The sequence below is a fragment of the Balaenoptera ricei genome, chromosome 15, assembly GCF_028023285.1.
Source record: "Balaenoptera ricei isolate mBalRic1 chromosome 15, mBalRic1.hap2, whole genome shotgun sequence".
NCBI lineage: Eukaryota > Metazoa > Chordata > Mammalia > Artiodactyla > Balaenopteridae > Balaenoptera > Balaenoptera ricei.
The window spans coordinates 69185256-69206240 of NC_082653.1; the positions used below are offsets into that span (position 1 = coordinate 69185256).

The 20985-nt window shown below is 43.9% G+C and overlaps 1 protein-coding gene across 2 annotated transcripts in view; it reads left to right on the plus strand.

Annotated features, from left to right (window-relative positions):
- The window catches only part of PRKCB (protein kinase C beta), a 312542-nt gene that overhangs the window by 259009 nt on the left and 32548 nt on the right, over window positions 1-20985 (plus strand). For both annotated transcript variants that reach the window (XM_059896365.1, XM_059896364.1), the window contains exons 11-13: window positions 10381-10472; window positions 12219-12281; window positions 17429-17567. In XM_059896365.1, the coding sequence (XP_059752348.1) occupies window positions 10381-10472; window positions 12219-12281; window positions 17429-17567 (294 nt within the window). The remainder of the gene's footprint in view (window positions 1-10380; window positions 10473-12218; window positions 12282-17428; window positions 17568-20985) is intronic.

Consider the following 20985-nt stretch of genomic DNA (forward strand, 5'->3'; position numbering starts at 1 on the left):
GGACTAAGAGCTGAAATCATGTTTGCCAAAGTATAGAGCACGCACCACCATGCAGAATGGTCCTGGGTAGTTCAAAGGGTGATTTTGGGTGGTGCTCGGATTTTAAATTACGTTCTTTTCAGTTCACTTTATTTTCTTCTGAGTGCCTCGAAGAGAATGTTTCTGTTTGGTGCTAGCATGGCCATTAACATCTTTCTAACACTTGACTTTTTAACGAAGAGACAGGACCAAGCTTCAGGTTCTGAGCTTTGGCAAATAGCAGTTTCTAAGTCGCTGTTTTGCTTTTATTTTCTATGTATTTTTACAGATTTCTTTCATTTATGACAATATAAAGTCTTTTTATTTTTAAATTTTGAGATATTATAAGACAAATATAGAGAAACCACACACAATTGATGTTTTAATAATGAGTTATTACAAGGTTAAGTTCCTCATACCACCATCCAGGTCGAGAAAGAACTTTGGCAGCCACTCTAGAAGCTTCTCTGCGTCCCAATCTCAATCTCCCCCCAAATGGTAGCTTGACTTCCTTGCCTGTCTCTATAGTTTTATCATCCCTTGATAAGATAGTTTACTCTTTCCCATTTGTAGAAATTTGATTTGTCTTTTAATAGGGTGATTTCCCTCTCCATTCCTTCCATCCCTTTCTTTTATCTGCTAAAGATCCTGGGCTGTTTGACCCACAGCATTTTCACAGTCTGGATTTTGCCGAGTGCATAGTCATGGGGCCCCTCCACATGTTTCCTCTGTCCTCTGTGTTTTCTGCAAATTGGTAGCTGGACCTAGAGGTTCGGTCAGACCCAGGTTTGATCCCTTTGGCAAGACCATAGGTGGCTGTGTGTGTTTTTTCATCCAAAGTCACATAACGTCCGGTTGTCTCTCTTTTTGTAAAGTGTTGGCAACCAGTGATGCTCTGTGCCTAGGTCCATGAATTCATTAAGGATTGTGAGATGGTGATATCCTAATTCTGTCATTCCTTTTTCTTTATTAGTTGGAATTCTTTTATAAAGAGAGACTTCCCTCATCTGTTGCTTGGTCCCCTGGTGATACAGTTCATATAGGAAAGGCAGGATAGATGCATGACACTTTTTTTGTTATTTGACAGTTTTCATGAACTGGCTCACTGTTATGCCCCAAAGGTGACAAAAGTTTGCTTTTAAAATAAAATTTTTGGGTAAAAGAATAGAGTCCTTGTAAAGAAAAATATTAAGTGAGCAATAATTCACATTACCTGGGACTTGGCAAAGATCGGGAAGGGCATACATCTTACAAGTCCAAATCCCTAGTGTTACCTTGGGGAGTTAAGGCCTAAAGGTATTCAAGTAGTGACAGAAATGGGATTAGACTAGACTCTTAGACCTCTAGACTCTCTCATTCTCACATCTTCTCTTTTTTTCCATTGGTGGTTCCCAAACTGACTTGTGGACATCACCAGATAAAGGACAGTCTCAGTGGTAAACAGACTGAGTGGTAAACAAGGAGATCTTGTTCTCAAGGAAGAAGCTGGGCTAACTTGGAGCAGCAGTTTTCAATTTCAGTTGGATGTGTTGAGATTGGGGGAAATTGGTCATTTGTGACTAATATTCATTAAGTACAGTATCTTCATTTGTAATTTACTGTTTTAAACACGATAGAGTAGAGTGGATTTGATTCTCTTCTTTTAACATTGAGCCTTGTATTTCATTATGCTTTCTGGAATTGGAGAGTAGGGTCTGGGTGTGCATGGAAATTGTGCAGACCCTGGGTCCCCTCCAGGAGTTGTCACCTGCCAGGGAAGAGAGATTAAGAACCGAGAGAACGTAAAACACGAGAGTTGAGTAGATTCGAGTCTTGTATGGGGATGGAGGCCTCCTATTGAAGACCGACCCACAGTCTCCCACTCCAGCAAGGCCAGGGATGGAACAGGTTGCTTTCTTTGTTGGTGAGGATCAGATGAAATCGTTAACTCACGTTGAGGGGCTGTATTGTTTGGGGGGAAAATATAACTTTAAATAGCAGAGTTACGCTTGGCTTGGGGAGATACCCTCACTGCCAGCTGAGCTCGAGGCCCTTGGGGGCTGAGCGGGGTTGGCTGAGGGGAGAGCAGAGACCCTCCCATCTCACGTCCACTCAGCAGCAGATGCTCTTTGAGTGAAAGGCCCCCACTGAAAATTTTTTTCATTTACTTTTTCTTTTGGCTAAGCACATATATTTTAATTTTACATAAATTTATTTCAAAGACCTAATAATGCCTACTATACGTGAGGCACAGGACCAGCCATCATAAGCCACGTCCGTGACAGCCCTTGCATGGGTCCCGACATCATCCCAATGTCACAGACGGACACTGAGGCCATACAGCTAGTACGTTTCAGGGCCAGGACTTGAACCCAGGCAGCCTGGCTCCGAGGGGCTTTACACTTAATCACCGCACTATGAGCTCTTTTGAGTGTACGTTACCCGATTTCCACTCTACCTGACACGCGTGGGGCAGAACCGCCAGCAGCCAGCCTGTCTCCAGGCTCCAGCAGGGGCCCCACCGCATCCCACACCTGGTGCTCCCCTCCTTCAGCTTTCCCATCCCTGGAGTGGATCTGACTTTCTGTCTGAGCATCTGCCATCCTGTGGGCCTTTGAAAACTCTGTTTCGTTCCAGCCTCACAAAACATCTTGGGTGGAAGGGATTATCTGACCCCCCACTTTGCAGGTGAATGGATTGAGGAACTGGGATGTTGGGTAGTTTTCCCTGGACACAGCACAGGGTCACAGGCCCACTGAACCCAGAGCCCAAGCTTTTACTAGTAGATTATGTTGAGTTGCTACCAAAATGGCCTCAACAGGGATGATCAAAAGCACAAAAAGCAGCAGCCTTAGTGTGCCAGCCTGTGTCAGGCATTGTGCTCAGTGCTCTACAGGTAACCTCTCATTTTATCCTCCTGACGCTTCGACTGGGTGGGCCCTGTGGCTACCCCCAATGTATAGATAAGGGCGCTGATATTCAGAGAAGTTCAGTAACTTGAGCAATGCCACACACGGGGGGGGGGGTGTGTGGCACTGGCATTTGTTCTGTAAGACTCTAGAAGCCCAAACCCCGAAGCCTTGCTATCCTGCCTCTGCCTGACCTCCAGATTCCTTTTTCTAGTTTAGAAATTATCTTCATTGTCATGATCACATCTAATTTTAACAAGAACACCACAAGCACGTATTACTGTCCACACTTCTGCAAAGGAAACCAACCCTCAGAAATTTGAAATGCCTCAGGTTACACTGTCGGTAAGTGGCAGGTGTCCTAATGCCCCTTCAGGTGTTCTTTTCACTAGGAAAGAGTCACCTACTTACCCCACAAGGATATCGCGATGATCGGAAAGATTTCGTGGTGGGAGTGATTTTCAGATTTAGGGAGCCCTGCCTATAGGTGAAACAAACCATTGTTAACCTGGCTCAGGTGAGCAGGAAGGCCCATGAAGGTGGTCATCGTCTCACGCTCACCTTCCGGAGTTGCATATCCCCTGACCCCCAGATTGGCACTCCAGAGGTGGAGGCGTCCTGGCTGGAATAGGCAGTATCCCTAAAGCCAACATCCCTGAAAGTCAGATCATCACTGCCAGTCTACAGGGGGTACTAAGGCTTATCGATTCTGCCAACAAATATTTACTTGTTGACATAAATGTGTCAGGACCCAGCTGCATCCCTGTGAGGGTACATCAGTGAACAAAAGAGATAGAGTCCCCTGTTCCTTGGGAATTTACATTCGAATGGAGGAGACAGATAATAAACAATAATAATAAAAAATAAAGGGGGAAGAGATGGATGGATGAAGACAGAGGTGCTATTTTTGATTGGATGATCAAGGAAGGTCTTTCTGATAAGGATGACATTTGAGCAGAGACCAGAGCAAATGAGGGAGTGAGGCACGTGGATGTCTAGGGGCAAAGTGTTCTAGACAGCAGGGAGAGTGAGTGTAAATGCCCGAGGCAGGGACATGCTCGGCATATTTGAGGAGCAGCAAGGAGGCCAGCGGAGCCTGAGTGGAGTGTCATTTTGTATTTTGTGACCCAGAATTCTTGTATGAATCAGCTACTTTTAAAAAATGACAGATTTATTATAACATGCTGCAAATTTGCTATGTTTTTTTTGCTAGAGACTTAGAATTTGGAAGGTAAAAGATCCTTGATAAAACAGAAAAATCTTGAAGGTGGTCAGAATAGATAAAAAGGAAAAAGACACCCTACCAATATACAAAACAATTTTTGTCATTCTTAAAACGATACAAATTTAATTTCTAAAAACTTGTTTAGAAAAGCAAAGTTACATCAGAAGTATTCTTAGACAACTGGATTTTAAAGATCCTTGAAAAGCATGCATGGCGCGATGTTAACAGAAAATGTAAGATATTACATTCTATTTAAAAGATTATTCTAAATGTGTTAAAATTGAATCTGCACACGGAAAAGAATCAGAGACACAGATAAATCGAAATTTTGATTTGATTTAGCGAGGGGCCAGTGGGTAATTGTCTTCATTTTGAATTTATATTATTTCAGGAGAGTCGATAATAAAACACTTTAAAAGTGTTCAATGTGCCACAAGATGGCAAAAGTTAATACTCAAATACACAGATACAAAAGCCATCAGAAGGGGGTTGAGTTTTTAGAGAATTGCTCATTAGAGGAACTGATCTTCGGAGAATGGGGTTTAGGCCACTTGTTCTAGAAGCACAAAGGGATAAGCACCAGCTTCTCAGTCAGATAAATCTGGGTCTATGATTACTGGCTGTGTGATCTCCAGGAAGTCACTTAACAGATCTGCATATTGGTTTCATCATCTTTAAAGTGACATAAGAAGTGAGGATTAGAAGAGGTGGTGTACAAAGTGCAGAACAAACAAAAAAGGAGGCTACCCGCATTATTTGAGCTGGCTGGAGGGGCACAAAAGGATTATGTTTCCTCCAGCCCTTTTGCAGTTTTTCCCGGGTACAATTGTCAGCCCAGCACATTCATGCAGTTTCCCGACCGCCAGTGGGCACAGGCAGTTAAGTCTCCTTAGCAAAACATCTATTTTAAATGTTTTCTTTTCAATTGAACATATGCACTTCTTTTTTTTTTTTTTTTTTAAATAGAATTAGATTTTATGAGTCATTGAAGGACAGGAATTACTTCCTCCCCAAATTTGCTGTTGTAGCCCAGCAAGAACTCAGTTGCAAGGCATGCTGGGAGGGGCATCAACCCAGAAGGCAAAAAGGGACAGGGAGGGGGATGAGGATGATTCCCCTTGTAGAGTTGGCCCCTGACGACACGTCCATTGAGCACCGAGAGTGTCCAAGGGGTCCTGGTAACTCGGGGTCAACTCGGGGTTGGCAGCAGTATCCAAGGATATAGTTTAATGTAAGGGCGTTGCTGTAGGAAACTCTTGGCGGTAGTCTCAGTTGGCCATGGTTGAGTTGCAGGAAACAGAATACCTCTTCCAAACTAGCTGTTGTTAAAAAAAAAAAAAAGAATTATTGGAAGAAAAACAACCCAAAGGCAAAGATGTACCTGAGCATCATGAAGATCTAGAAACTGTAACTTCAAAGCTTTCTAGACTAGATCTCTGTTTCTTTTTCCTTGCTTTCTTTGTTTTTTCCCCTGTTCATGGTAACATGGCTTCCCTAGTCCCTTGCAGTTTGCCTATCCACCAAATTCCCCGAGTTCCAATTCATACACAGGAAAGAGAATCTGATTGATTCAGCATAGGTCAGTTGTTTTATTCCTAGCCCAATCACCTAGTAATTGGCTACTAATTCAGCAGGAACCTTTAAGAAGGGGTTGTATCTACAGGGACGGAATAATTGGTGCTCTTGTCAGGTGGGAGACGCCATCTTGAATCCAAGGAGACCAACTGGGTTGGAGCAGGACATAGCCTGCTGCTAGCTAGCAGTGCAAACATGGTATTCAATGCATCCAAGGAGAGGAAGCTGGAGAGAGCTTGATAGGTGTCTGGGCCTCAGGCAACTAAAGCCATCCAAGAATCTTGAGTGCAGGAAAGGACCCAGGAATGCAACCCAGGCATATAGAGCTGGGGTGGGAAGGAATAGACACAGCCTGGTTCTCTCTGCCCTCTTGATGGTGGCCTTTGCATATTCATTCAATAATCAAAGGTCCATAGAATTCCAAGGAAGAAGAGAGATGGCCCTAGCCCTTGAGAACTTTGCTCTCTATGTGGAAGGGCAAAGCTTAGAAAGCAGAAAATACAGTTAGAGGAGCATCAAGTTGCTTGATTCTGATAGTGATTCTTAGGCTATAGAATACAGAGGAAAGAAGGTGTCCACACGCTCACTTGAGTGAGCCTCTGTGAGTTTGCATGGACTCCAGGCATTATCTGTTACATCTTTGCAAACCCATATGGAAGAGAAGCTATTCCTTCCCCTTTAGGAAGGCAGGGGAAGTTTAAGTAACTGATGCAAGGTCTCAGAGTAAGTAAGCAGGATAACCGGCCCTTGAACCCAGTATTAGCTCATGCCACAGCTAAGGCTCTTAACTGCACAGCTTCTTGATAGAAACAGATGGATCTTTGCAGTAAGAGGAACAGTTTACATACAGGATTGATTCACTGACCAGCTTGGAAAATCACTAAAGATCATTAAATAGATTAGCACTTATGCAACTCACCTTAGAGCAGGGTACACGCTTAGAGTTGCCCACATTGTTGATTTTCTCTGTCCGTGGTTATCTTATTAAAAGTGGCAAGTGTCCTCCTGGCAGTCACATGGGCATTGTGTCACATCCCACTTTCAGCTGTCTTGGAGGAACAGTGATTATCTCTTTAAATGCCCTGCCCTATCCAGGGCCTCCCCTGGTGAATTCTGCACATGCAATCCAGCCATCGTTTTAAATCAGACTATCCTCATATTCACACTCCAGATTTGAAAAATTCTATCCAACCATTTTGCACGCTGCGGTGACAGACAGATATTTAATTTTATTTATTTACTGATTGAACATGAGCGGTCACAGAGAAAGGAAATTTATAATTAACTGAAGTCGTTTCACGCTTCGGAGACAAGGGCAGTGTGTAAATGAAGAATAACCGCAATAACGATGATAATTTGGAAGAAACACTTTGAAAGTTGAGCAGACTGGCTAGTTTGAAGAGAAAGATGGTGAGCTTGCCTTTCGGAGCTTTTAATTGGAGTTGACAGTGGAACACCCACGTAGAAACGTCCTGTAGCCAGCTGGAGCTGACTGGAGCTCAGGAGAAAGGGAGAGGATAGAAATTGAAGTCGAGATTCATCAGCCTAGAGCGATGAGAGTTGATGTTTTGAGCTGTGACAAGTCCTCTTTGGAAAACAGAGCAGGTAGCAGGGGCCAAGCTGGACTTGGAGTCCATACTCAATACATACTTTCCGATGTCCATGTAGGAGAGGCCAGCAAGTAGGTCCTGATCCAAACCCGCTGCACGTGACTATGAGAAAGATCTGTGAAGCCTTGGAATAATTTTATAGGAAGCGTGGGGAACAAAGTCAGATTTCAGGGCACTATGGGGGGAGTAATTATGTCAGAATTGGAGGTAGTGGGTGAGCTGAAGTCCCCAGAGCTCACTCTTTGTACCTCTCGTGAAATTTCTCTGAACGCATCCTACTTTAGATGATGGCTTTAGTTAGTTGTATATTAACCATGATTCTGAATTCCTATGGAATTAACCAAGATTCTGAATTTTCTGATGGCAAGACCTGTACCTTATCATTTTTGCCCTTTTAACACCTAACACCATGAATTGCAAACATAAATGCTCGATAAAAGTTCTAAAATTCACTTCTCTGCTCAAGATGGGCTCTAGATTGCCATTGGCAGTGTTTTCCAAATTTTGATGTTCCTTGTGTTGGAGTGGGAGGTGAAGTACATGGGCAAGTTGCATTTATTTTAAAAATAAGTCATTTAAGGGATTGATGTACCGAAGCCAGGCTGGTGATAGCATGGAGTCAATAGACTCCAGAGAGGCATTTATTTTTTTACAGAGACAATGAATCTCCATTTATGACTTTGGTGTGAAGTTTTCAAATTTTTAAATAACTGTGTTTAAGTAAAAAAAAAAAAAAATAAGGTAAGTTAATAAAAAACATTTTAAAATAAGTAAATTTTAGTAGATGATTTAGAACAACAGGGTAAAGATCTTAACGTAAGCGAGATGACTGACGTTTGGGTGGATGGCCTTCTGCAGTTCATCGTAATCTGATCCCATGTCTTGCTCACATCTCCTCTTTTGTAACTCCATGCATTCTACTCTCCCTCCTCAGCAATAATAGCCATCAAATCAGGGGCTTCAGGTGCTAGTTATATTTTTAATAATATGCATTAAAATAAACACAAAACTCTAAAGGTAAAAACGTAGCCCACCTAAAATTATCTCCCACCTCATTTTGGGAAACATTGCCATTTGGAAGTTTATCTGGTCTCCCCACTTGCCTGGGGGAATCCTTAACGTCGGGCACCACGGATCATTCACAGTAGTATCTCTGGCAGTAGAAGAGCCTGGCAAAGAGTGGGCATCATTAAGTGTTTGCTCGGAAAATGAAAGGACAGCAAGATGCAAACCATAATGTTTAATAGCTGAAGCACTGGTGTGCCAACGCCACACTCAGTACAGTTCGAAGATGACAGATCTCAGGGTTGCCCCGAATACAGTGAGTGGTAGAAACAGACCACAGAACATGGCATTACCCACCGTGGAGCTCTCTCCCTGATGTTGGGATTCTGACTAATGAGTCTGGGGGGGGGCAAGTTGAGTTCTTCCAAGCAGAAAGCAAGCAACTGAAATCTCTCCCTCACTTACTTCTCTCTCTGTGGCCGATGCCATCTGCTAGTTTTAAAAATAATTTTTAAAAGCAAGTGTTTTGGTTCTCTTCAACGTGCAGCAAAGACAGATGCTATTTTTAGGCTTGTTTTCTATCAGAAAACCCCCAAAGAACCAGGGGCAAGGTGTCGGCAGTTCTGGCTGACTGTCTCCACTCTGCCACTAACTTGTAAGTGACCTTCTTGCAAACCTCATATGCCTTGGAGTGGAGGGTTCTGCCTCTCATTAGAGATGTTGAGAGGGTGAAGTAGAGTCAGGCTGAGAAAGTCCTTCAACATTTCAAAAATAATTGATTAACCTGTACCCGTCCCTTGTGGTCTGCCAGCTTTTTTTTGACGTCCCTTCTCTTCTCCCCTGGACCGGAAGCTCCCAGAAGGGAGGACACACCCACACATCCATACAATGTCAGGGTCAGAACCTTATACGGGAAGCTGCATGATACGAGGTTACAAGTGTAGACTCTGAAACCAACCTGCCCGGGGTTCAAATCCTGCCAGGGGAAAAAGGTAATGTTTGTCATGTTGGGTTGTTTAGAGAGAAAAATGAGACAAAATATGCGAAGCGCTCAGCTGAGTCACATAGTGCTCGCCAGGTGGTAGCTTCATTTCGTTGTTTTTATTCTAATTATTGTACACTCAATACACATTTGATAAATGCACACATGACTGTTATATGTAAGATAAAGTTCTGTGCACTATAAGGAAGGCTTTTTTTCACTGGTGGATTAAACCTTTGTTGTATGGCTGCCACCATTGTTAGAACACTTCACATACGTCATCTTGGTACTTACTCTATGGGCAGGTGGGTCGTGTCCACTTTACAGGTGGAGAGAAAGCTGGAGATTCGAGAGGTTAAGTAACAGCTGTTGCACAGCTAGTAGGTAGTGGAAAGAGACTTCAAATCCTATATTGATTTCATAGGGACCCTTTGCCCTACACATCAGTTCTCTGCTACCCCCCTCCTGGTCTTACAGCCCCGTACAATAGCTTGGCGACTTTTGACAGCAAACCCCCTTTTACACAGCGACCCAGCCACCCCAATATATAAGTAAGACAGAAACACATATTTCACAACGCGACCAGTCCCAGAAGCCACACACTGTCATTTTTACAATATCCTGTTGGTTAGACAAGTCAGTCCAATTCTCAGAGGGAAGGGACTACACCAGGATGTGAACACCGGGCAGTGGAAATCACAGGGGACATGGCGGAGGCTGGCTCCCACAGCTTACCTATTACCTGTATATGATTCGCTTAATAGTCTCCACTGTTTATTAAAATAAGATTTACTAAACAATGATAGCCACTAAGTCACGAGATTAATGTGCTAATTATATTTTCCAGTACCGACAAGTATAAAGTTAGCGTTATTAATTTAAAAAAACAATTCACATACTGCCTGTGGTCACTTGCATACTTCCAGTGGCACAAATACTCCGCTTGGGGAAACAGTGCACCCAACCTGTCATAGAGTCCTGGTGGTTTTGAACATAAATCCCAGCTATTACCTGCTCTCCGTTTGGAACCCAAGAAACTGTAAGACGCTGACTTTGCTCTTCACTGTCTTCTCCCAGGACCGCCTGTACTTTGTGATGGAGTATGTGAATGGTGGCGACCTCATGTACCACATCCAACAAGTGGGCCGGTTCAAGGAACCTCACGCTGTGTAAGTGAGAACTGGTGCTGTGCTTTTCCCTTGGGATAAATGGGGGGGTTGTTAGTTCTTTTGGGTTCTTAGTCGAATAGGGATTTTAAACATCTTGAGCTTTTTCTTTAAACATCTTGGGCTTCTGAGAAATACATGGCCGGGGCAAAGGGTGTTCTGCTGAGATGGGATACTTCTTTCTTTCTTGACACCAGCTAAGAACTTGAAGCTTGAAAGCCACAGCTATTTCTTTATCTCTACGTTTCTTGGGGCCGCGCTGCGTGGCATGTGGGATCTTAGTTCCCTGACCAGGGATCGAACCCACGCCCCTTGAATTGGAAGCGTGGAGTCTTAACCACTGGACTTCCAGGGAAGTCCCTATCTCTAAGTTTTGCCCCTGGCTCATAGAGAAAGCCCTATAGCTTCCTTGGGGAATGTCATTGTAGGTTTTGTGTATTCCTTTGCTGATATTTATTGAGAGCTTACTATGTGCCAGGCCCAGAGAGTTTTTAGAGACTTGTTTAAGGTCACAGAGCTAGTGTGAGGCAGATCCAGAATTCTGACCCAGATCTTCTTTGCTCATGTTCTCTGTCTGACACCACTCTCCCTCTTAGATGCCCTCGTTCCAGGGAGATGAAGGCTCAAGCTGCATAGTGACTACGCTCTGTGGCTCTTGGGGTGGGGAGACTGACTCTGGGTCTTTGGAAATCTGTTTCCCCTGCTGAGTTCATTCTGTCCCCTTCAGTCCACAAGGCAGCTGGTCTGTTCTTTTTAGAACACAAATTTCATCCTGTTTCTCCCGGCTGATGGAGAATAGGAGCACGGCAAGTCATAGCATCAGCAGCGCTAACCTCTCCTAGGGAGTTTGCCAGGCTCTCATTGTCCCGCTAGAAAGCTCTGGAGGCTCATCTAGGGCCCCATCCCATCATTGCAGAGGCTTGCTGGCTCCTGTTCAGCTCAGCCTTGCCCCCCTCCTCCCACCTGCCCAGGTCATGAGCACTAATTCTGGCAGGGTTTGCATTCTCGTGCCTCCAGGTCGTGCCATTTGTGTATCTTGGCACAGTCCTAATGGGTTGGCTCTTCTTTTACTTCTGACATCTAATTGACCACTGACCTTCACTCCATTATCACACAAGACACATTGTCAGGACATTTTACAGAGTTCCCCAAAGGCCCGCCCAAGCTTTGTAACGGGGCTTTCTGGTTCTCTCAAAAATCTGTTTCTTTCCGGGCCTTCATGAAGAGCTTACGCTTTAGCCAGATGCTGTTTCCAGTACTGGCTGTGCCATTCATTAGCTGTATAACTTGGTCAAATTATTTCTTGTCACTAAGCCTCAGTTTCCTCATCTGAGGAACAGGGAAGTAGTAGTATCACCTACCTTATGGGATTGTTATTTAGATTTAATCAGATGCTAACCTGAAATGATGCAAGGTTGATGGTAGGCCTTCAGCAGAGGTTAGCCATTGTCATGCTGTAGTCTGAAATGATCATTCTCCAGCCAGTTCATCATATCCCGTGGCCTCCTCCCCACTAAGCAGTTGCTGAACCTCTGCCCACCCCATTTTGTCCTTAGCCTCATAGCTCTCTAAACCCTGTTCATCCGTCCAGACTCTCATACTTCGTTTTATGAGATGTATGGTTCACCATCCATGGTGGAACATTAATGCCCTATGCCCAGTTCAATATTGTATTGAATTCTGAGAGTTGCCAAGCATATGGTGTCCTTGAATTTCTCCATTGCTTTTTTTTTTTTTTTTTAATTTCAGATTTTATGCTGCAGAAATTGCCATCGGTCTGTTCTTCTTACAGAGCAAGGGCATCATTTACCGGTAAGTGAACACTGCTGTACTTTCCATCTCCTTGGCTTCTCAGCTCCTCCCTTCCCTGCCTCTTTCTTTAACTGCTTTTAAAATTAGAATCCACGGTGGGGGAGGAATCCTCCAGTGCTAACTTGGGCATGTGCTATGCCAGGCAGCATTGCCCACTGCCCTGGCAAAGTTTGGGCAGCTCTATACGGTGACAGAAGCTCTTCCTCCAGTGATGGTTCAGAGCCTCGAATGTGAGACCATTTCCTCAGAGGAGGAGGCTCGCCCCTGGGGACCCAGCCCTTCTTTCTCTCACCCGTGGACCCCACATTTGGGGAGCAAGCAAAGCATCGTGGCTGGCAGAATGTTCTGGATCATATTATTAGGAAACAAATTTCTTTCTTTCTTTTTTTCTTTCCTTTTTTCTTTTTTTTTTTTTTTTTTGCTATGTAACTACAATTTGGAAATGGATCTCTGAGTAGCTTGCCCTGAAAGACAGGATTAAGCTCCGGACTTGGCATTTGCCCATTTTTGCAGGAGCAAGTGTATGATCATAGCCGGATGAGTCATCCCATTTTATATCTCATGCAAGCAGACTATGGAGCCTGGGGCTGCTATTTGTCAGTGAGTCCAGGGTGTACAGTTCTCCTTACACTACACGGATGCAAATGGCATTACAGTGCAGGCTTGCGTTGGTTTGTTATGCAAGGGAGGCTGGTGCGTGGCACGGGGCTTCCAAAGGGCACTTGGCGTGGGCGAGGGTCTATTTAAAAGATCCTGAAGAGTCATCTAAGTCCGTTTCATTCATTCATTCATTTGACAAACATGTATTGAAAGCCTACCATGTGCTGGCCTCTAGTCTAGATGGTGCGGATACAGCGTGAAGAAAACAGACAAAGCCCCACGTCTGTAGAACTCATATTCCAGTGGTGGAAGACAGATACGTAAATCATACTAATACAGTCTGTCGAGTAGTGAGAAGTACTATGGAGGAAAGTCAAGCAGGGGAGGGGGCTGGTGTGGGCTGGGGGGTGGTGGGTTGCCTGTCATTCTGTACAGAGCATGAGATTAGGGTCTGAAGAGTTAGGGAAGACCCTCGGAGGCCTGGTCTTCCTAAAGCAATTGAAGAATATAGGACTAAAAGGCATAAAGAGATTAGCCCTGGTGATCTCAAGGCAGAAACTGGAAGTGAGGCTATGGGCCCTGGTGGGATGGAGGGATGGAAGGTGAGGGCCTTGCCAGAAGCCTGCAGAGTCCTGGGGCTTTTTTTTCACTCCATGAAGTAGCAAATCCGGAATGCATAGAGTCCCCACTCTGCCTGTGTGCTCCTGAATGGAGGAATGAAGGTCAGGAAGCCAAGTGGCTTTACGTGGCACGGTGTGATCTCAGTGAAGAAATAGAAACAGAGAGAGTAACCATAATAATTTAAACTGTAAATTGTGTGGTCATTCAGCCCACGCTCGTCCTCAGTGAATATGTGTCACCACGTATGCATGAGGCAGGACCTGTGAAGCCTCTAATTCCCCCAGTTTTTCCTTTGACTGTCATGGTGGGAGCATCTTGTGCTGAATGTAATTCTGGTGTTGAAAGGTGCACATTATCTTCCATACGACGTGACCCCTAAATTCAAGCCCGTGACTTCAGCTGGTGCTTAACCAAAACACCGGGGATCATGGGTAATTGTTCACTCTACATGGTTTTCACCTTATGTGCTGACATTTGAACCTAACTCCTATACAAGATGGGCCTCCACCAGAATAGAATCAAGGCACTCAAGCGTTGCTGAGAAGATCAAACAGGGGACTGTAAGTTTATTGGAAGAAAATCCAATCCCAGTGGAGAAAACAGGAGATGAAATGATTAGAGTCCTTGCCAACAGGGTTGGGATTGAAGGCAAGGTTTCCAGTCTAGCAGGGAACTGGATTGGGATCTGGGGTCCATTTGGTCCAAGTCGTAAAATGCAAAGATTAGCATTCTAGGTGCTAGACCGTGCCTAAATGCAAAGCCTTTTCTGCTAACGACACATTCTCTCTTTCTTCCTCCATTATTTATACATTTAGGGCATATTTATCACTTTTTTAAGCCACTCAACATCTGAACCCCTTTCATTTGTGAGTAGGAATGGAGTCCATATCCTCCTCTAAAGATTTAACGTGGCAGATACTTTCACAGCCTCCCTGTAGGAAGAGCAGACACACAACTCAGGCTCTGATGCTCATCACACTCACTGAAGACCTTGAATTAGAAGTTAGTGACCAAGAAAATAGAGACTGTAGAATCGAGAGGGACCATAGTCAATCAGCTATGTCTGGTTGCCAGAGGCGTGAGGGGAAGCGGTTCTTAGGAACAGCATCCAGGGCCCAGTGTTAGGGCTTCATGGAACAAAGGGTGATGTCTGTGCCCAGTGGTGACATCAGTGGCATCTTCGCTGGCGCATCTCTGTGCTGCAATTAGGCATTGTTCCTGGCTGTGTAGTCTCCAAATCTGGTTCTTCCGCCTTTTTGGAGATTGTCTGAGCTCCCCAATTCCCTTTTAAAAAATTCCTTTTTCGGTTGAAATAGTCAGAGTTGGGTTTTGTTTCTCACAATCAGGAACTTCAGTGGAGACAGTATTTGCAATTGATAATCAAGTGAAAACTGTAAAAAAAAAAATTTACATGACAGAAGATGTATGGTTTTTTAATTTCATAGAGATTGGTTTCATGTTGGTAAAGTCTTTAAATGTTATAAATCCCCCTCTTCTTCATTTGGATCTCTAGTTATTTGGACAGTTCTTAAGTAAAGAGGATGAGGAATCATGCTAGACTTGCCCTCTCTGAGGACCATGGCTGGAGATGTTGGTTGGGGGGAGGACAAACGACCCTTCCAAACTTAGTGTTTGATTTGTAGATTGCCGTCTCTAGAATGTGTGTTGATTTTGCCCTTGATGGATTTGTGAACATGAAACATCTGGCCAGCCCCCTTTAGAAGCAGAAATGAGGATTTATTACATTAAACAAAAGAATGGAGTGGGCTAGCAAAACACTATTATGTGACAGTGACTATGACTGGGGCGTGCTCCAGCCCCATGACCTGCTGGCTTTTAGCACCTGAAGCTCCTTTTCTATAATAGACGAAGATGTCCTCACTTCCAGAGTTGCCCCAGCTGCCTCTTTGGGGGCATGTGGTCAAGCTGAGGGGAATGTCATGGATCTCTGTCAATCAAATCACATGCAGACCTGGTATGTTTAGGTGAAACAAGTTTCTGCAAAGTCAGCTTTTCTAAGTTCCAAGCTGGCCTTCAGAGACCTCTGTGGCTTGTAGAGAAGCATGAAGGCTGGATGTGGGTAGCACCACGGACAGCACCAGAGATCGTGGAATGTTGCTGTTGGTAAACACTGGGGTGCAAGTGAGCTTCCCCTTGGATGAAGAGACCTCACAGACACAGATAGTAGATGCCAGGATATATTTTCAGGTTGTATTCGTTTAGTTGAAGATGATGACAGCAACTCCATTCAAACTAACTTACGTTAAAGGAGGCCTTTTCTGGCTGACATAACTGAAAAGTCCAGGAGGCAGATCTCACTTCAGGCCTGGATGGATCCAGTGGCTCAAATGATGTTATGAGCGTTTATTCTCTTTCTCTAGTTCTGCTTTATCTATACTAGCTTTCTTCCCTCCATCTGTGACCCCTGGCACTTCTAGACTTACTGTCTACCACCTGAGCAATCCCAATGTAAAAAGAGCTCATCTCTTTCCTGATGGTATCAGCGACAATGCCAGGGCTGATGTTGATGTTCAGGGGCTTTGAGTAGCTCATAGTGGGTCACGTGGCCATTCCTGAACCAGTCACTGTGACCAGCAGCATTTCCACTGGCCAGGACAGGGCCACATGACCACTCCTGGAACCAGAAGTTAAGGGCAGCATCACCAACCATGAGAATCAGGGAAGGTGGTTCTTGAGAATCAGGCAAGATGGTCCTTCAAAGGAATATTAGGATGCTTGAGAATGGCTTGAGAATCAGGGAAGGTGGTTCTTCAAAGGAATAGTAGGATGCTCTCACCCCAGGATGCTAGAATAGGCAGAAGCCACAGATGTCCACCACCCAGGGAGGATGATTTAAAGGAGAGATCTGAACTGAACAGTAGATCCCTTTACCTCTGAAGAAGTTGGATTTCTAATGGGATTGAGGAAGTCTGGCCCATAGATCGTCCCTACTCATTGATGCTGAAACACCAACATGTGATGACATTGGAGTCAATGTTTAGGGAGGAGGAAAGTGTGATGATTTTGGAGTCTTCGGATACACTGGGAGTGTGCAAGGGTCCCCAAACATCAAACTCTCCTCATCAACACGGATGAAATAAAAGAATGGGAGTGTAGCCCGTGCCATTTAGGACATCACTCCATGGAGGTGACACCCTCCTGACACTCTGTTACAGTAACCTCCATCAGTTCCTGTCCATCTCATTCTTTATATTTCTTTGGTACCATCCATCAGAAGCTATAATAAGCATGCTTATAGATTTGAATACTTGGTAATTGTCTTTTCCCCTCTACTAGAATTTAATCCGAACAAGAGCAGGATGCTTGTTTATCTTGTTCGTAGTATATACCTCACTCAAAGCATAGTGCCTGTCACATAGTAGGTGTGCAACACATATTTTTTGGTTGAAAGAATCAGTAGAAACTCCTGGGTTCATGGCCTAGGAACTGGCTTAGGAGAGCTTGGGGCACTTGGTGTTAAATAAGATGCTCTCAATCCGTTTTTTTCTCCATGATCTTCAGAGATTTTTTAAAAATTTTGTGTAAAACATATCTTCCTACGAAATGTAAGCGGTCCTGAAGTTGCAGAGGCCAACTCTGGAGATGCTCCTGGATACAGGAAGCCTCTGTGGATGCTCTGCCCTTTATTTAGCTGTCTGTGGATCACTCTTCTCAGAGCTGCTGTCTCACTGTGTCCTTCTGAGACGCTTGGCACAGTTGGCTCTGTAGGAAAAGCAAAGCACAGGGGTTTGTGCACCCTTGTATCTCCCTGCCAGATTATAAGCTGTTGGAGGGCAAGGGCTGGGTCGTACCCATGGCTGTGCCCCCAACACCCCTGCTGTAGTGTCTGGTGCATAATGAGTGGCTGTTGGTTGGCTTGAAATAAATAGCATTTAATTAAATCTCTAAATCTTCTGTCTACACAGAGACCTGAAACTTGACAATGTGATGCTGGATTCTGAGGGTCACATCAAGATCGCTGATTTCGGCATGTGTAAGGAAAACATCTGGGACGGAGTGACAACCAAGACCTTCTGTGGCACTCCAGACTACATCGCCCCTGAGGTGAGCTGATGCCAACCCCTAAGGTGTGTCTGTGTTGTGTTGATGTACTGATGTCTCCCTGGGGCCCTAGGTGGCCACATAGGAGCTGGGAAAGGTTCAGGGGGTACCTGACAAGCAAACCTCAGGCTGGTCCTTCTCCTGTCCTCTAAATTATTCCTTTGCCATCACACATGAAAATTAGCTTAGCACACATCCAGAAGCTCAGGCCCAAAATACATCAACGTTTGGGAGAAAATTTAAATAAAACTCAAAAGAACCATCCACCACACATCAGTAACATTCTTCATCAAGCTGCTATGGCTCATGGCCATAGGATACCTCCTAATTATGACACTGAAACATTTGTTCAGGGGAGGGAAGGGGGGGGAAGGGATTGATTGATTCTCTGGACTGACTTATGACACAGGATCTGTGTACTAATAGGTATGCAGTAGTTGTGCTAAATCCTAAAAGACTCAGAATTTTTCTTCCTATGATTAAGATATAAATGAAAGTGTGAAGATTTATTTTAGTGCCTCCCCGTTCCTTCCCAAAGGAAACGGTCAGTTGCAGAATGGATTTCCCCAATGTGTCATGGTACAAAAATTTGTGCCAGATGATAGCCTTCCTTTTTCTCTGAATTGGTGCTCAGAAAGGTGGCATTCTGCAATCTGTTACTGGATTTTTATGGAAAGGAACTGAGAGCTTGGCATAGAGTCTTGGAAATGGACATTCTAGAATTCCTCTTTTCTTGACTGTTAAGGCTTCATATGTAACAATGGTGACGGGAGGGCCCATGTCACTAAGTAGCTTGGCACTAAATTTAAAACCTGCATACTCTGTTACCAAAGCTGTTCCTCTTCTACGAATCTAGTTTGCAACACACACACACACACACACACACACACACACACACACACTCCATAAGTGGAAGGATATGTGTTCGAAGTCCTTTCTTCATTGCAGCACTATTTTTAATAATGAAAAATAGGGACTTCCCTGGCGGTCCAGTGGTTAAGACTTTGTCTTCCAACGCAGGGGGTGCAGGTTCGATCCCTGGTCGGGGAGCTAAGATCCCACACACCTCGCTGCAAAACAAACAAACAAACAAACAAAACTGAAACATAAAACAGAAGTAATATTGTAACAAATTCAGTAAAGACTTTAAAAGTCGTCCACATCAAAAAAATCTTAACCAAAAAATAACGAAAAACGGAAGGCAACCTCAAAGACGATCAATAAAGGAACAGTGCTACATTTCATATTAAGAAATATTGTTCAGGGCTTCCCTGGTGGCGCAGTGGTTGAGAATCTGCCTGCCAATGCAGGGGACACGGGTTCGAGCCCTGGTCTGGGAAGATCCCACATGCTGCGGAGCAACTGGGCCCGTGAGCCACAATTAACTGAGCCTGCGCGTCTGGAGCTTGTGCTCCGCAACTAGAGAGGCCGCGATAGTGAGAGGCCCACGCACTGTGATGAAGAGTGGCCCCCACTTGCCGCAACTGGAGAAAGCCCTCGCACAGAAACGAAGACCCAACACAGCCATAAATAAATAAATAAATAAATAAAGAATAAAGAATGTTGATTTAAAAAAAAAATTTATAAAAAAAAATTTTTAAATTAAAAAAGAAAGAAATATTGTTCAGCCCTTACAAAGATCAGAGCACACCTGTCTGCACTACCTTGAACAATGTTTGTTGATTAAGGGGTGGGCAATAGACTGAATGATTTATAGTACAGAATACTATTAGGCATCTGTATATGCAGATATGGAAATATCATTGAGAGAAAAAAAGTAAGTTACAGAATGATAAATACAATATGACACCATTTCTGGAAAATAACACTAATACACAGAACACTGCTATATGTTTCTTATGAGTATGTAGATATGCATGCAAAAGTATAGAAAATCTGGAAGATTACAGACTGATTTTACAACATTGGTTACCTCTGAGGGTAAGGCCATCGTAAAGGGGGAATTTAGCTTAATCTGTGTACTGTTTAAATTTTTCACGAGGTAAATGTATTTGTGTATTACTTGAGGAATTGGAAAGTAATCCTTTAAGCACTTAATCCTTTATTAGGACCCAATGGAGTTATCCGCATGTGACATACATTGCTTTATTATCATTTTGCTGATTAGGACATCAGACACAATTCCTTGATCTGCCATGAGTTCAATGATCTCTGGTTCACAAGTCCTGCTGCCAAAAAGTAAACAGTCACCTGGGGAGCTTTTAAAGTGGGGATGTCCAGGCGTCACCCTAGATGCATGGAATCAGAATCCCTGCAGGGTGGGCCTCCACATCTGTGGTTTTCAAAAGTTCCCGGGTGCTCATGATGCCGCAAGCACGAGCCCCCGACTTGTGTTACTGGGGAAGCTGCATCCTCCTCCAGCTCACAGCCCGCTGGTGAGAGGAATAAACTCAGGGCAGGTTTCCCCCTGCTTTGCCATTAACTAACCCCATCGCCTCCGGCTACTTCTTTCACCTCCGCAGGCTCTATTTCCCTTTGTAAAAGGATTAACTTGTTAGGTTGTCATGAGGATCGAAGGAGACATGAAGTACTTTAAAAGTGTGGAAACACTTGCAGTAGGTGTTCTCCGAGAAAGCTTTCTCTTCATCCCTTGAGGTCAGTTCTCCTTCAGAGGACACTTCTGATTTCAGGGCAGAAGCCGAGGTGGGAGATGGAATTGGATAAACGGACAGTTACTTTATAGCCAAGGTTGCTCAGACACATGTGTTGAGTAAAACAAACCATGACCGAATTAGAGAACTTTTGAGTCATAGCTGACATTTCGAGGGCATAATAAGTGAGAGGCACATATTTCTCTTTCATCCTCACAAAACCCTATGACAGAGATATTATTATAAACTTCATTTGGTAGATGAGGAAACTGAGACTTAGAGAAGTTAAGTAACTTCCTCCGGGGTCACACGCTGGGAAACAGCAGTCAGGATTCCAAGTCTGGACTGTCTGGCCCTCAATCCTCAGCCCTTAACCTTTGCTGTATCACCTTCTAATCCCTTTGATACGGTTAGTTTTACACCCCTACATCCTGATGGATGGTCACACAGCTGTTCTAGACTTTGCCATGCTCTGGCAATTTAGTAATAAATAGCAAAACCTTTAAAACTATGTGTACCATTTGATCCACCAGTTCTACTCCTAGGAATTTATCTTAAGGAAAAAAAAATTGAACAAATGTCCAGATATCTAATTATGTGGACGAAACCTAATCAGTTGGGTATTGATGAAATAGATTTTGGTATATCCATCCAATGGAACATTATGCAGAGGTAAAAGCTGATTATGTTGATGTGCAGATATTAGCATGGAAATTCTAAATGAATAAAATACTTTATTAAAATTCCACGTTAAAGTATTTATGTAAAGCACATACCTACACACAGAGCTTAATATATATTAATAGGAA